The 14,340-nt window shown below is 40.1% G+C and overlaps 1 protein-coding gene across 2 annotated transcripts in view; it reads right to left on the bottom strand.

Moving 5' to 3' along the window:
* pals1a (protein associated with LIN7 1, MAGUK p55 family member a) overlaps positions 1-14,340 on the bottom strand; it is a 54,492-nt gene that overhangs the window by 16,115 nt on the left and 24,037 nt on the right. For both annotated transcript variants that reach the window (XM_070978868.1, XM_070978866.1), the window contains 5 exons: positions 6,332-6,636; positions 5,365-5,542; positions 4,674-4,774; positions 3,180-3,287; positions 511-588 (listed from right to left, as the gene is read on the bottom strand). In XM_070978868.1, coding sequence (XP_070834969.1) covers positions 511-588; positions 3,180-3,287; positions 4,674-4,774; positions 5,365-5,542; positions 6,332-6,505 — 639 coding nt within the window. In that variant the 5' untranslated portion in view covers positions 6,506-6,636. The remainder of the gene's footprint in view (positions 1-510; positions 589-3,179; positions 3,288-4,673; positions 4,775-5,364; positions 5,543-6,331; positions 6,637-14,340) is intronic.

Here is a 14,340-nt window from a genome sequence, read left to right as displayed (position 1 = left end):
ACACGCACACACACACACACACACACACACACACAGAAAAGCACTTTTTATTTATCAGGCTGTCTCCATCACCTGGATGGTAATTGGGTAACTGGACATTACATAGACTTACATTCATTTCCTGGAGCCTTACTCTAACCCTAACCATGGCCACTATTTGCCTATTCCTAACCCTGTACCTAACCTAACCTTACCTAACCTGTAACCCTATCCTCAGTCTTCACCCTAAAATTTAATGATTTACATTAAGGGGACCTGCATTTTGTCCCCATAAGGCAGATGAGTCATTGTGGGGCAATGTGACTGTGTAAACAGATTTTTGTCCCCACAATGTGATAAATACCTGGTCTCTCTCTCACACACACACACACACACACACACACACACACACACACACACACACACACACACACACACACACACACACACACACACACACACACACACACACACACACACCTCAGCTATAGGTGTTCCTGCTCACACAGCTTTGTGTGTTTGTATCTCTACCTGGATGTGTGTGTCTGACAGCAGACTGTGGAGTTCGAGTCCCTCTTTGTTCTGACTTGGCTGGATGAGATTCCTGACCTGAAACCATGGCAACATAAAACATCATTGGTATCATCAGGAGGAACATTACCATAGCTAGGATATATTATTACTGTAGCAAATGAAGACATTTCTAATCATACCATTTACAGGAAGTGATTATTTGTTTCATTACGGTTTACTGCTGGTAAAAGCCATGAAACCAAATTCCAACAAAATAATCACAGGTTAGCCTAAAGCTGGGCTAGGTTACAATAAACTGGGTTCGGTTTATTCCCTCAATTCAAGTTGAGTCAATTTTACTTATATAGCCCAATATCACAAATCACCACTCCCAAAATCTCTTTATTAGGGAAAAATGGAGGAACCTCATTTCCTACTGATTACAACCCTGACTCCAAAAATGTTGGGATGCTGTGATATAAAACAGAATGTGATAATTTGCTAATCCTTTTTAAGATATACCCAATTGAAAAGAGTGTTTGGGACATCCTGCTAACAGGTCAATGGGTTCATTGGCAATACGAATACGAAAACTTTATTATCCACAGAGTGGAAATTCCTCTTTGGTTTCACCATAGACATGTCTCCCAACAAGAGGTGATAGAATCATGATTGTGTATGAAAGGGGCATCCTTGCAAGGCTCAATCATGAACAAGGATAGGGCGAGGTGCTAGACTTGAACTATGTTAAGGTACTTCAAGTCCTCAAATCATTTGGCCCACTGTGACTATTTTATTTTGATCAATTCTTCTCCAATCCATTAACAATGACAGAGACCCATGTGTCTGGGAGTCAAGTGAGAGCCAAAGCTTTTCTTCTTTAAAGCCAAATACAAGGCAAGGGGCAGAGATCCCAACATGGAGGAGAAATAATGTGCTGCTCTTTAATGAGATTCTGCAGAAATCGACAGAGTCATGAATGGCTCTCACAGCTAGCAAACTCAACACTGGCAAACAAATAATTGGAGAACCGATCGTACTAGCATCCTGTTGATTATCATTAACCTGGGGTCATCTGATAGTCAGCCTTAAACAAAAAAATCTATCTTTATAGAGTTCGACTGTCTGCATTGCATTAATTAATTAATCAATTGCATCATTCATTGAATGAAGTAGATTGTCTTTCTGGTGAATTAAATACAGTTTGAGCTTAAACTGACACTGGTGTCATGCATAAAATAGGCTGTTCAAAATATAATCACAAACTAAAAGAGTTAAATCACAGGAATGCCTACATGTGTGTGTATGCAAGAGTGTGTGTATGTACATGCATATAGTGTAAACACAAGTGTTTCAGCTCTATTTGATACTGAACAGAGCTGCTCTGTCTCCAACCTCACTATTATACACTCACTGACCTGGACTGTCACTGTGTGTGTGTGTGTGTGTGTGTGTGTGTGTGTGTGTGTGTGTGTGTGTGTGTGTGCGTGCGTGTGTGTGTGTGTGTGTGAACAGCTATCTTTGTGAGAGCCAACTTGAGTTTTAGACCTTGGAAAGTGAGGACATTTTGGTTGGTCAGCACTTTCAGACAGACATTCAAAGGGCTGTTTGAACATTAAGACTTTGCTTTAAGGGTTACAATTAGGTTTCGGTTAGGTTAGGACTGATTAGGTTTAAGTTAGGGGTAAGGGTTAGGGTTAGGGATTATATTAACAAGTGTCCTTACTAGAATAGAAGTACAAACAGTGTATTCTTTTAAAAGCTAACTAAAAACGTATCTTTCTTTGCAAGCTTTTAGTTAGGTTTTAAGTGTACTTTTTACTTTTTCATTTGTTTTGGTAATTAGTATTATTCTTGCAATTATGTCCCTTCTAAGAATAATGATAATATTACCTTCTTATCCTGTTTATTCTTATCATGTTCTTTTTATCTATGTTGTTCTGCTTGTTTTTATATGCAATACTTTATTATCTATGTTACTGATGTATCTTGAAGCACATTGAGTTTATGCTTGTCTTATAAAATGTGCTATTTAAATAAAGTTGAATGAATGAATGAATGAATGAATGAATCATGGAATCCCTTCTGGACTGAATCTGATTGGTCTGATTGGGCATGAGTTCATATACCAACAAGACAATGACCCCAAGCATATTTCAAAGCTGTGCAGAGACTATTTGACCAAGAAAAAGGAATCTGGAGTACTGGAACTGATGGACTGGCCAAGTCAAAGTCCAGATTTGAATCCTATTGAACAAATTTGGGATTTAGTAGATTCAAAGATTGATTGCACAAAAGTTTCATCTAAAGCAAGTCTGTGGGAACAGCTAGAAACTATTTGGAACTCAATAACAAAAGTACATAAAAACAATGCCAGCAAGAATGCAAGCTGTTACCAAGGCCAAAGGAGGCCTTACAAAATATTAAGTTCTTTGGTTATTATGTGTGAAAAAGGACTATTTAGTCATTTCAGTTTTTTATTTGCCAAATAAATAACAGTAACATTTTTAGTTTCAAACAAGTTTTTGAAAGATTTCTAAAATGAACACGAGCATGCGTGTGTGTGTGTGTGCGTGTGTGTGTGTGCGTGTGTGTGTGTGTGTGTGTGTGCGTGTGCATGCATGATTGTGATAGCCTTAGATGCACATTCATTTTAAATTAAACAAATATGGACAACCATGTGTTACCTCCATGGCCAGCTGAAGTGCCTGGTGTGTGTGTGGGTATGGAGGAGAGGGTCGGTGCATGCTGGTGGAAACTGCATTATGGATCTTCAACGCTAACTGGAAGTCAGACTAAAGGGAAACAAAGACACCAGCATGCTCTGTCAGAATGCACTCTGGAACACACACAGATCAAGTATATGCACCACATCACAAAACTTTTAGTTAAATTGTTTATTGAATCAAGGTACAATAAAATTGTAATACTTTTATTACTGTGTATCAAACAACTGGTCCAGTTTATACACTATTCATGAGAGCCTTTCCATTTGCTTTCCATCCTCCATTTGTTTTTAAACTGCCAGTGGCCACTAGGTCTTTCTCAGAAAAACTTACTTTTGTCATTCATACTTCTCTTGGGAAAAAACGAAAGAGAAAAGAAGAAAACATGCATAATTCCCATCACAGAATTGATACAGTTGTGTACTTGCAAATACATCTGGTTGCAATATAAAGCACAGTTGCATGTTAGTTGAGAGTTCAGTGTATCTCTAATCAAGACAGCTGAATCTGAAAATGTTTGTGTCCATACTAGCATTTTTCAGATGATTTTTGCAACAGTGAAATGCCAAAATAATATAAAATTTCTTCTAATCCATGGGGGCTTATCAAACAAAACACTGTGGAAGGATTTTCTAACTTGAGAATCCTATCATTGTGACAATTATTTTATCCTGTCACAATGATCACCACATAAATAGTAAAACTATGCAATTATTTTAAATATTTTATATTTAAAATGAGTGACCACAAAGATGACTGATAACCGCAATGTTGCTCATGAGAGCATTGTTGGAGTGTTCTTGAAAAGCACTCTTTTCATCCAAGGAAAACCACTGGTGCCAAAAAGTTTTCAGATTTAGCTGGCTAGGTGTGACCTAAGTCAAATAAAACATGAAACAGCAGCTTTGTGCTATTGGTGTCATATTTGTACGGTCAATGTTGCTTTCTGGAGGGGACAACTCAACAAACAACAGCAACACTGCTTAGACTAAAATTCACTTAACTTGTATTATAATATATAATTCTACCTGTGTTTCTCTAATAGCCTAATCAGACACTGGTAACAGACAAAAACTTTGATTATTACTATTTTGTATTTGATTAGTCACAAATATTTAGTAGTGCAAACTCCACCCTAACAGGATATGCTGAGGGGAGGTAGGAACCAAAGTGAAACTATGTTTCTTTACTTGAATTTCCAGATAAAACACTGATTTATTTGTTGGCTTTTGGGATAAAAATAACCAAATTAAGACTATTTAATACTTATTTGATTTAATATCAGTACCTTCAACTCCAAAAATATTTTAATTGTGTATTCATGGTCTCTAGCCAGCAGTTACAATGCTGCTTCAACTTTGAAAACCCCCTCCACCTCAAAGACCAGAAAGAATTGAAAATAACACAACTACATATTTACTTGAAGTTCTTTGCTTCTAATTCCATTTATATTACCTTATTTAGTAGTGCAAGAACCAGCTCTATGTCATTCTGACTCTGCTGGTCAGACAGGCAGCCCCGGATGTGCTTCAGTGACAGCAGCAGCTCCTCCAACTCTGCAAGAAAAATGCATGCTTTCACATGAATAACCTTTGACTTCAGCATGTCGAACTTAACAAAAGACAAGATGGTAAAAGGCTCAAAATGAGAGATTTACTGTACTATCAGATGATGCAGAAGAAAGGCTGCTAGTTCAGGTTTCACATTAATTTAGGAGTTTCATTTCCTAGGTAAGACTTTTGTTCCATATTCTGTGTTCCTATTTGTATGATGGTGTGTGTGTGTGTGTGTGTGTGTGTGTGAACATTACTACCCCAATACAGTTTTAATTAAGTCGCCCTCTCAAGCCTCTCCTGTCCTTCTCTCCCTCCCTAAGGAATTCCTTCCCTGATGGCAGGCATGCCTTCATTACATTCCTTTTCCTTCCAGTCAAATTTTTTTCTCTGTCTCCTTACTTTCACCGCCCTTCTTTTATTTCTCTTCTTCATCTGCCCCCCCCCTCCAAATATCAATATCAAGTTTTGTCATCCCTCTGATCTTTACTTTGATCTACTCTGATCTTTCTACTTCTTTCCTTTACCCTGAGAGCTTCACTCAATCAACAATGTGCAGTTCGCGTCTGTGTGAGTGTGTGTGTGTGTGTTACCCAGCAATGTGTGTGGATGCTGACTACCAAGCACTGGCTGCTGTGGTGCGTATGCGTCTTGCAGGAATGTGGGGTTGTCAATTCCGATGTGGGGATGCTGGGAGAGCTTCCTAAGTCTGAGCGAGGCATTCAGGTCCAGCTGCCGACCCTCCTCCTCTCTACGACGACGAAGATCCTCCTGAAACACAAACAGACAAGTAAATGCATCATAGATATTATTCTATTCTATGAGCTTCTTAAAAGACATTCATGTCTTCCATCATCCAGCCTCTCTACTTTGATGCACTATTTTTGTCATTATATCTTCTTTGCAATTCTTTCTTTCTACGTCTCTTGCTGAGGTGGTCATATGATTGCTTGAGCTGCCCATGGTCATTTTGCACAGGAGTTTTAAGGCAATGTTACAAGTCCCAACAAAGAGAATGCCACTTAGGTGCATTTCCATCACCTGGGTTGAGGCAGATAAAATGTCTGCCTGAGCACAAGGTTTCAGTGTATGAAAAACACATGGAAAAAACCTGGCTGTCTGGACCTTAATGCCTTTGGGCAGCTTCTTCAGTTTAGATTCACTGACTGAAGGATGAATCGATACCAACTTCAAACTGAGAACAGAGTAAAAAAGGGTAGAATCATGTTCTTGTGATACCCTGCACAGCTCTTGCAATAAGTTGAGGACCTTTTACTTAATGCAGCGGTCAAAGAAGGTTTGTGGAAGAAAACTCAATGCAAAATAATCCAAGTACCCGTTGAACAGGGGGCAAATTCTCTCTAATTCAGTAAAGTACAACGACCTCAGAGTTGTACTGAACAACAATAACTTGTAACATAGCACACTGGTCTATTATTTGTGCTATATTTGATCAGCTGTGGCTGCTCTTAAATGGCCTTTATAACTAAAGAAGGGTGTGTGTGTGTGTGTGTGTGTGTGTGTGTGTGTGTGTGTGTGTGTGCACGTGTGTGCGCATACCTGATGCTGTCGTATTCTCTCCAGCTGTGCAGATCGTCGGACAGGTAGCGTTCGACTCCCCAGTTCTCCTGGACAGTCGACAGCCATTTCCCGGTGCTGCTGTCCTCCCCTTAGCTCTTCATCTCCTCCTCCTCCCTCTCCGGCAACATGGCCATTCAAATGGGAGGTTGTCATTCCTCACACAAACCAAGAGTCCAAAGTGGGTGTGTTTGTGTGAATTCAAGGGATGCTTACGTATGTATCTCTATGTATCAGGCAAGTCTAGGAGGGCAGTTCAGTAAACAGGGTGGCCATGATGCCTTTACCTGTGGATAGAGCAGGACATTTATGTCATTAATGTATTCTGATTGGTGAAATTCTGAATCCCAACATGCTTCCAAAATGAATTAGAAGGGAACTTCATCAAAAGAAGAGTTGTCTTTGTATCCATTCAACAATGATGAAGTGAAGTAAAATATCAGCCATAAAGGCCTATGTTACAAAGCAGCATTTGGGATTAAACCTCAAGGTTTAAACCATGGGTACCCACCTCTTACTGGGGTATAGGGGTATTGTCATAAATGGCATAAGAATAGAAGCAACATCCATCCATCCATTTTCTATGCCGCTTATCCCTTTCGGGGTCACGGGGGGGCCGGAGCCTATCTCGGCTGTCAACGGGCGGGAGGCCACCAATCTAATATAGTCACCAATCAACCTAATGAGCATGTTTTTAGTCTGTGGGAGGAAGCCGGAGTGCCCGGAGAGAACCCACGCATGCACGGGAAGAACATGAAAACTTCACACAGAAAGGCCCGAACCCGGAATTGAACCGGCAACCTTCTTGCTGTGAGGCATGCGCACTACCTGCTGCGCCACTGTGCATATACAAGCAACCTATTAATTATAATATTTAACATTTATTCAACGGAATACACAAATATAATTATAGTCAGATCTGCTTGTGCCCCAATGATGATTGCTTTTAGGCTAGATTAAGTGTTCAACCTCTCCACATTTGTCTGATATTACAGTTTGCTTTTCATTAGTAAAATATGCTGCTGCCAGAAGACTTGTCCTTGTTTGCACTAACCACAGCTGATAACCACTGTCATGTGACCACTTGGTTTGATTGTGGCTGTTAGACTTTGTGAAGTCAAATAGATAAAGATAAAAGATATCCTTGGTATGTATTCTTGCTTCGTATTAAGGAAACCACAAAACTAACTGGTGGACTGACTGATCTATATTCTGGCTAATTACTGAACTGATCAGCTGGTATATCAACTTACTGACTGGTTACTTTGACTTACAGGTTGTAGTGTTTCCAGAACTCAGCAAAAGTGACTTAGTATGATGTTATTATCAAAGATTTTAAAAAAATGAAACAAAGTTGGCAGAAGCTGCTGAAAGTAGGCCTTTCTCACAGCAGACATTAGGAGATCTCATCATATCATCATATAAATCAACTATCACCTACACAATATGATATATATTAAGATTTCTATATTGTGTGACAATAGACAACGAACTATCATTTCATGTTATGTCTCATTTACACATTGTGATGCAAAATACACTCTTCAGGACATACTTTTTGTCCTTTGGAAGATGATTTGTGTTCTTTCACAGGGCACAGACACAGGCAGGAGAGTTTGCATTGCGGCAATACAAACAATCATGGAGGACAGTGAAAATGACACAGAATAAACAATTGAACCATACACAAGTAGGGGTGGGCAACCAGCAAAAGCTTCTATCATGGTGTATGTAATTTTGTGTATGTTTTCATCAAACAAATTTAAATATTAGACAAAGATAACACAAGTAAACACAAAATGCAGTTTTTAAATGAAGGTGTTTCTGTGTGGAGTTTACATGTTCTCCCCGTGTTCACCCGGAGTTTCCTCCTTAAATAACCCCCACTAAAAACATGCAAGATCACCACCTGTCCAGTGGTGACGAAGAGAATTGGGTCCCCTGCCGCCACTGTTGGCTGTCAGCTGGTGCTGCCGCGGAGGAAGAATGACCAGGATGGGTTAAATGCGGAGGAATTAATTTCACAGGAAGCATGGCATGAAGCATGTAGTGTGCAACATGATGTGTGATGTGATAATAAAAAGTACGATTCTTCTTCTTCTTCTTGTTATTAAGGGGAAAAACATAAATAAACTGTGGTTTATCACATCTTTGGAAAGCTAAGTTCAATTTCTGCAGCCACACCCAGGCCTGATGACAGCCACACCTGTTCTCAATCAAGAAATCACTTAAATAGGACCTGCCTGACAAGGTGAAGTAGACCAAAAGAGCCTCAAATGCTAACCGTCATGCTGCGATCCAAAGAAATTCAGGAACAAATGAGAAACAAAGTAATTGAGATCTATCAGCCTGGAAAAGGTTATAAAGTCATTACTAAAGTTTTGGGACTCCAGTAAACCTTAGTGAGAGCTATTATCCACAAATGGCTAAAACAGTGGTGAACCTTTGCAGGAGTGGCCAGCATGTTTGTCACACTTAAATGTTTCAGATCATCAAACAAATGTAAATATTAGACAAAGATAACACAAGTAAACACAAAATGCAGTTTTTAAATGAAGGTGTTTTTATTAAAGGAAAAAAAAATATCCAAACCTACATGGCCCCGTGTGAAAAAGGGACTGCCCCCTAAATCTAATAACTGGTTGGGCTACCCTTAGCAGCAACAACTGCAATCAAGCGTTTGCAATAACTGACAAGGAGTCTTTTACAGTGCTGTGGAGGAATTTTGGCCCACTCAACTTTGCAGAATTGTTGTAATTCAGCCACACTGGAGGGTTTGTGAGCACGAATCACCTTTTTAAGGTCATGCCACAGCATCTCAATTGAATGCAGGTCAGGACTTTGACTAGGCCACTCCACAGTCTTCAGTTTGTTTTTCTTAAGCCATTCAGAGGTGGACTTGCTGGTGTGTTTTGGATCATTGTCCTGCTGCAGAACCCAAGTGCGCTTCAGCTTGAGGTCACGAGCAGATGGCTGGACATTCTCCCTCAGAATTTTTTTGGAAAACAGCCCCAGACCATCACACTACCACCATATTTTACTGCTGGTATGATGTTCTTTTTCTGAAATGCTGTGTTACTTTTAAGTCAGATGTAATGGGACATACACCTTCCAAAAAGTTCAATTCAAGTGAGGCCTATAGTTCTTTGGATGTTGTTGTGGGGGCTTTTATACTCTCTTGGATGAATCATCGCTGTGCTCTTGGGGTAATTTTGGTTGGCTGGCCACTCCTGTAAAGGTTCACCACTGTTCCATGTTTTAGCCATTTGTGGATACCTGTGAATACCTCTCACTAAGGTTTACTGGAGTCCCAAAACTTTAAAAATGGCTTTATAACCTTTTCCAGGCTGATCTCAATTACTCATTTGTTCATGAATTTCTTTGGATCACAGCATGACGGTTAGCTTTTGAGGCTCTTTTGGTCTACTTCACTTTGTCAGGCAGGTCCTATTTAAGTGATTTCTTGATTGAGAACAGGTGTGGCTGTCATCAGGCCTGGGTGTGGCTGCAGAAATTGAACTCAGCTTTCCAAAGATGTGATAAACCACAGTTGATTTATGTTTTTCCCCTTAATAACAAACACCTTCATTTAAAAACTGCATTTTGTGTTTACTTGTGTTATCTCTAATATTTAAATTTGTTTGATGATCTGAAACATTTGTGTGACAAACATGCAAAAGAATAAGAAATCAGGAGGGGGGAAACACTTTTTCACACCACTGTAGCTCTGGGGCATAACTGACAAAGGCTGCATCCTGATTTTCTTTTGGCTGTTGCTGGAACCTCCAATAAACCAGCAGCAGTCGATCACAGTGTTCTTAAAGGCAAATAGTGAACAAGAGAGTTAGCCAATGGTTTTAGCCCATTAAGAGCTTGGTATACAAGGAGGAGAACATTAAAATCAACTGTGACTGTTACATGACATCAAAATATGCTATGACATCAAAATATGCAGGTCAGTGTGCAAAACTCCTTCATGCATTTGGAGAGAGGTTTCAGGACATGAAATGTCCTGGAACCTGCTGATGTCCCTGAGAAACTACAACACAAAGAACACTTAATTGCAAAGCAAGGACAAGCTCAGAGTTGCACTGACAACTACAACTGTGAGCAGTTATTTTCAAAACTGATTTGCAAAGACTCAGTTCTGCTCAAGACTGACTGACCCCATCCTTACATAGACTTACATTCATTTCCTGGAGACTTACCCTAACCATAACTATAACCTCTACTCCCTTACCTAACCTTAACCTAAGTCTACACCCTAATATTAAATGATTTACATTTTGGGGACTTGTCTTTTGTCCCTTCAGGAAGGTGAGTCCCCACAACGTGACTGTGTAAACAGATTTATGTGTACAGTAGAATGACGAATACATGGCCACACACACACACACAAAAGGAACAGAGTACTACGTAGTACAGTACATAGTACTGTGTGATGGGAGGGAGGAGTGGATGGATGACAATGGTGAGAGATGGATGAATGCCTTATCTTTCAGTGCCACAACAACAGAATGTTTGATATGCCATCTCTTACCAGCAGGACTACACACACACACACACACACACACACACACACACACACACACACACACACACACACACACACACACACACACACACACACACACACACACACACACACACACACACACACACACACACACACACACACACACACACACACACACGGCAAAGGTCCCATGATGCAGCAGTGAGGAATGCCAAGCAGCCCTGAGAACAAAATTCCACTGATGGGGGAGGGAGGGAGAGAGAGAGAGAGTGTGTGTGTGTGTGTGTGTGTGTGTGTGTGTGTCAGTGATCAAAACACACCACTACTACATTCTCAGTGTGTTTGCACTGATTACTGTGTGAAGCTTTGAAATGTTGTGAACAACAGTACAGTATTACCACTGTAACAAAATACTACTACCACTACTGCTACTTTAAAGTAGGTATGCCCACTCCCACTCTCTCTACTAATTCAGATACCAGATTTCATCTTTCTTCTTCTTTAGCAATTAAAAAAACTCCACACTGCGTGGAACTGATTGGCATCATTTTTCAACATGTAAGGGTAACAACCCAAACATGATGCTGAAACTACATCTCACATAAAATTGATGTTCAGAGGCACCAACATTCTCTTAAGGCTCGTGCAGATGTCATTGTTTATTGTTGTAATTATAGACTTAATTTTGCATAGGAAATATTTTGCATTGATTTTTTCTATCTACATCATAGAGCTCTGAAGTACTCTCCATTTTATTGTTCTGCAATCCAACTTTGCAATTCAAAAGGATTTTAAAAGACGAACAAAAACCCAACAGAATAAATAAAACATACTAACACAAAATATCAGTTTGTGTTGTGTCAATGAAAAAACATTAATCTGTGACCTCACACAGTCTTCTCTGTATGGAATTTTTAGGTTTATGAGATCAAAGATACATTTCCAGCTAGAGTCTTCCAAATAGGTTTGACTTACGAAAAAAGAGCAGCAGGTGTGTGGAAGCGAAGCAAGCCTGTGGTAAGGAGCCATAAAACACTTAAAAAGGCCATGCAGTTTGAGCAGTCAGTGTCTGATGCTAAGACATCACTGAGCAGAGGAAAGTATAGGAAAATTAAAGCTGCTCCTCTGAGGGGGAAGCCTTCCTCCGACAACAAACATTTAACTGCTAACACTATTATGATGGATATAAGACACAGTAGAGATAAACATGAGGCAGTTGAAACTCATTCAGAGGCCCAAGGCAAGGAAAACAAATGACTGGAAATCATCCTCATGGATTACTAGTTACGAACAAAAAAAAAGTAAACAGCCGAAGCGAAGCATGCGATAACAGCAACTGGAAATGTGTACATGGACCATCACACCACGGGTTAGTACCTACTTTACAAATCTGTTGTTTGAGTCTCTGTTGACAGGAAGAAACAGGTAAAAACATTAATCCCTACTTAACTGGGCAATTTTTGTAATAATTGTAAACATGTTTAATAGACAAAGAGCCAGCATTTTAGCCCTGCAATTGTAATATGAGCTTTCCAGGGTTATTCTATCCCAATTATGATGCTGACATGAAATTATAATGGCTTAACTCAGTTCAACTCACCTGCCCACCTTGCACCCATTCTGAATTAGAGAAACTCATATCAAAGCAAAACAGCTGTCGAAAAAAAAAAAGAAGAAGAAAGAATCTGACTGGCAACACAAAATGTAGAGGGATAATAATCAACTGTCGAGCATTTTGTTATCAAATGTGTGTGCATGAGTATTAAAGTTTCAACACAAAGTACCTGATTTTATATATAAACACTGAAAATGAGTTGAATGCCTTTTATGAGAAATGCATATTGATTTAATTAGTTGGTTTATACTTGTATAATTCACAAACTCTTGGCAGGTGATCCAGAATGTTGACATTTTGGAGAAAGAGACAGGTTAAGAGTGGCATTTTCCATGCTGAATAAATGTATCTTCTCCTGCTCAGAAGCAGGCTCATTAAAATACTATTGTTCTAGTGATGTGGAATGCCAGCAGAAACAGAGCTGTGACCTACTTTGAGCAGTGACCTGTACAATCTGACTGAAAGCTGTCTTGTGAAGATCAGTGTTCCTGGGTGAACAGGCTGTTGATGCAGGAGAGAGTATGAGGCAGGGTTTGGTTTTGACACCCAGTTTGGCTGGAAAAGCCTGTATTATGTGTGATATAGCTGTGACCTACTGGATCTTTGCCCTCAGACCAGTGACTTAGCTGAATAAGCCTGTGTTAGGTACACGCCCCTGAGCGAGCCATACAACATGGATAAGGTAGGCATAGTTTCTTGTTTGTGATTCAACACCCACTAGAATCCTAACAAATAGATGAGTAAAGGTTAACATTACTTGGACATGGAGTAAATCTTGTTGATCTAGTAAGGGTTAAATACTCCCCAACTGGAAGTGTCCTTCAAAAGCGGGTGTCTTTACACAGACTCTCTTTGTCAAGCTGATCTCTGTTGTCCGTGATCAAATTCATCAAATCAAATGCCTCTGCGTAAGACATCCAGATCTCCTGAACCCACCCACCTATGTAGAACATTAGCTGTAACATCTGGTGAGGAAAAGTCATTCACTCAAAAAACACCTACCAAACAAAAAAGAAGAGGAAGAAGAAGGATGAACGTGAATGAGTGTAACTACCAAGTACCTCACCAAGTGAGACGATGCTTACCCATACTGACTGAAAAGCAATGTCGCTCACAGTCATCCTTTTACATAAAATATGCCATGTCATCACACGGAGGGAATAGTGACAAATCCACCAAGCGTAAGTGCAACTGCATTTATACTATCTTTGCCAGCCATTTTTTCCTCTCCTACCAATTGTCTCACTTGCCAGTGGCCTGGTGGTGAATACATATCCATGTGGTGAATACATATTCATGTAATGAATATAATGGCAGGTTGATCCGTAGTCAACAACCTGGAGCTGAACACTGTGGACTTCAGGAGAAGTCCCTAAAAACTGCCCCCATCACCATCCTCAACAACATTGTTTCCATTGTGAAAACCTTCAGGTTTCTGGGATCCACTCTCTCTCAGGACCTAAGGTGGACTTCATTCTGTGGCCACCATTATTTTCTAGAACTGCCTTAACTCTCTAGGGCATAGAGTTCACATGCTTGGCCAGTCCATCACCTTTACCCTCAGTTCCTTTAGCAAGGCACTGGTCATCTTGGAGGTGTGTTTGGGATTGTTAACATGTTGGAATAATGCCCTGCGGCCCAGTTTCTGAATGGAGGGGATCATGCTCTGCTTCAGTAGGTCATAGCACATGTTGGCATTCATGGTTCCCTCAATGAACTGTAGCTCCCCACAGCCGACAGCATGACACTCCCACCACCATGCCTGACTGTAGGCAAGACACACTTGTCTTTGTACTCCTCACCTGGTTGCCACCACACGCTTGACACAATCTGAACCAAATAAGTTTATCTTGGTCTCAT

The sequence above is a fragment of the Chaetodon trifascialis genome, chromosome 14 (assembly GCF_039877785.1).
Source record: "Chaetodon trifascialis isolate fChaTrf1 chromosome 14, fChaTrf1.hap1, whole genome shotgun sequence".
NCBI lineage: Eukaryota > Metazoa > Chordata > Actinopteri > Chaetodontiformes > Chaetodontidae > Chaetodon > Chaetodon trifascialis.
Note: the sequence above shows the minus strand (reverse complement) of the source record. Positions and strands in the feature narration are given on the sequence as shown.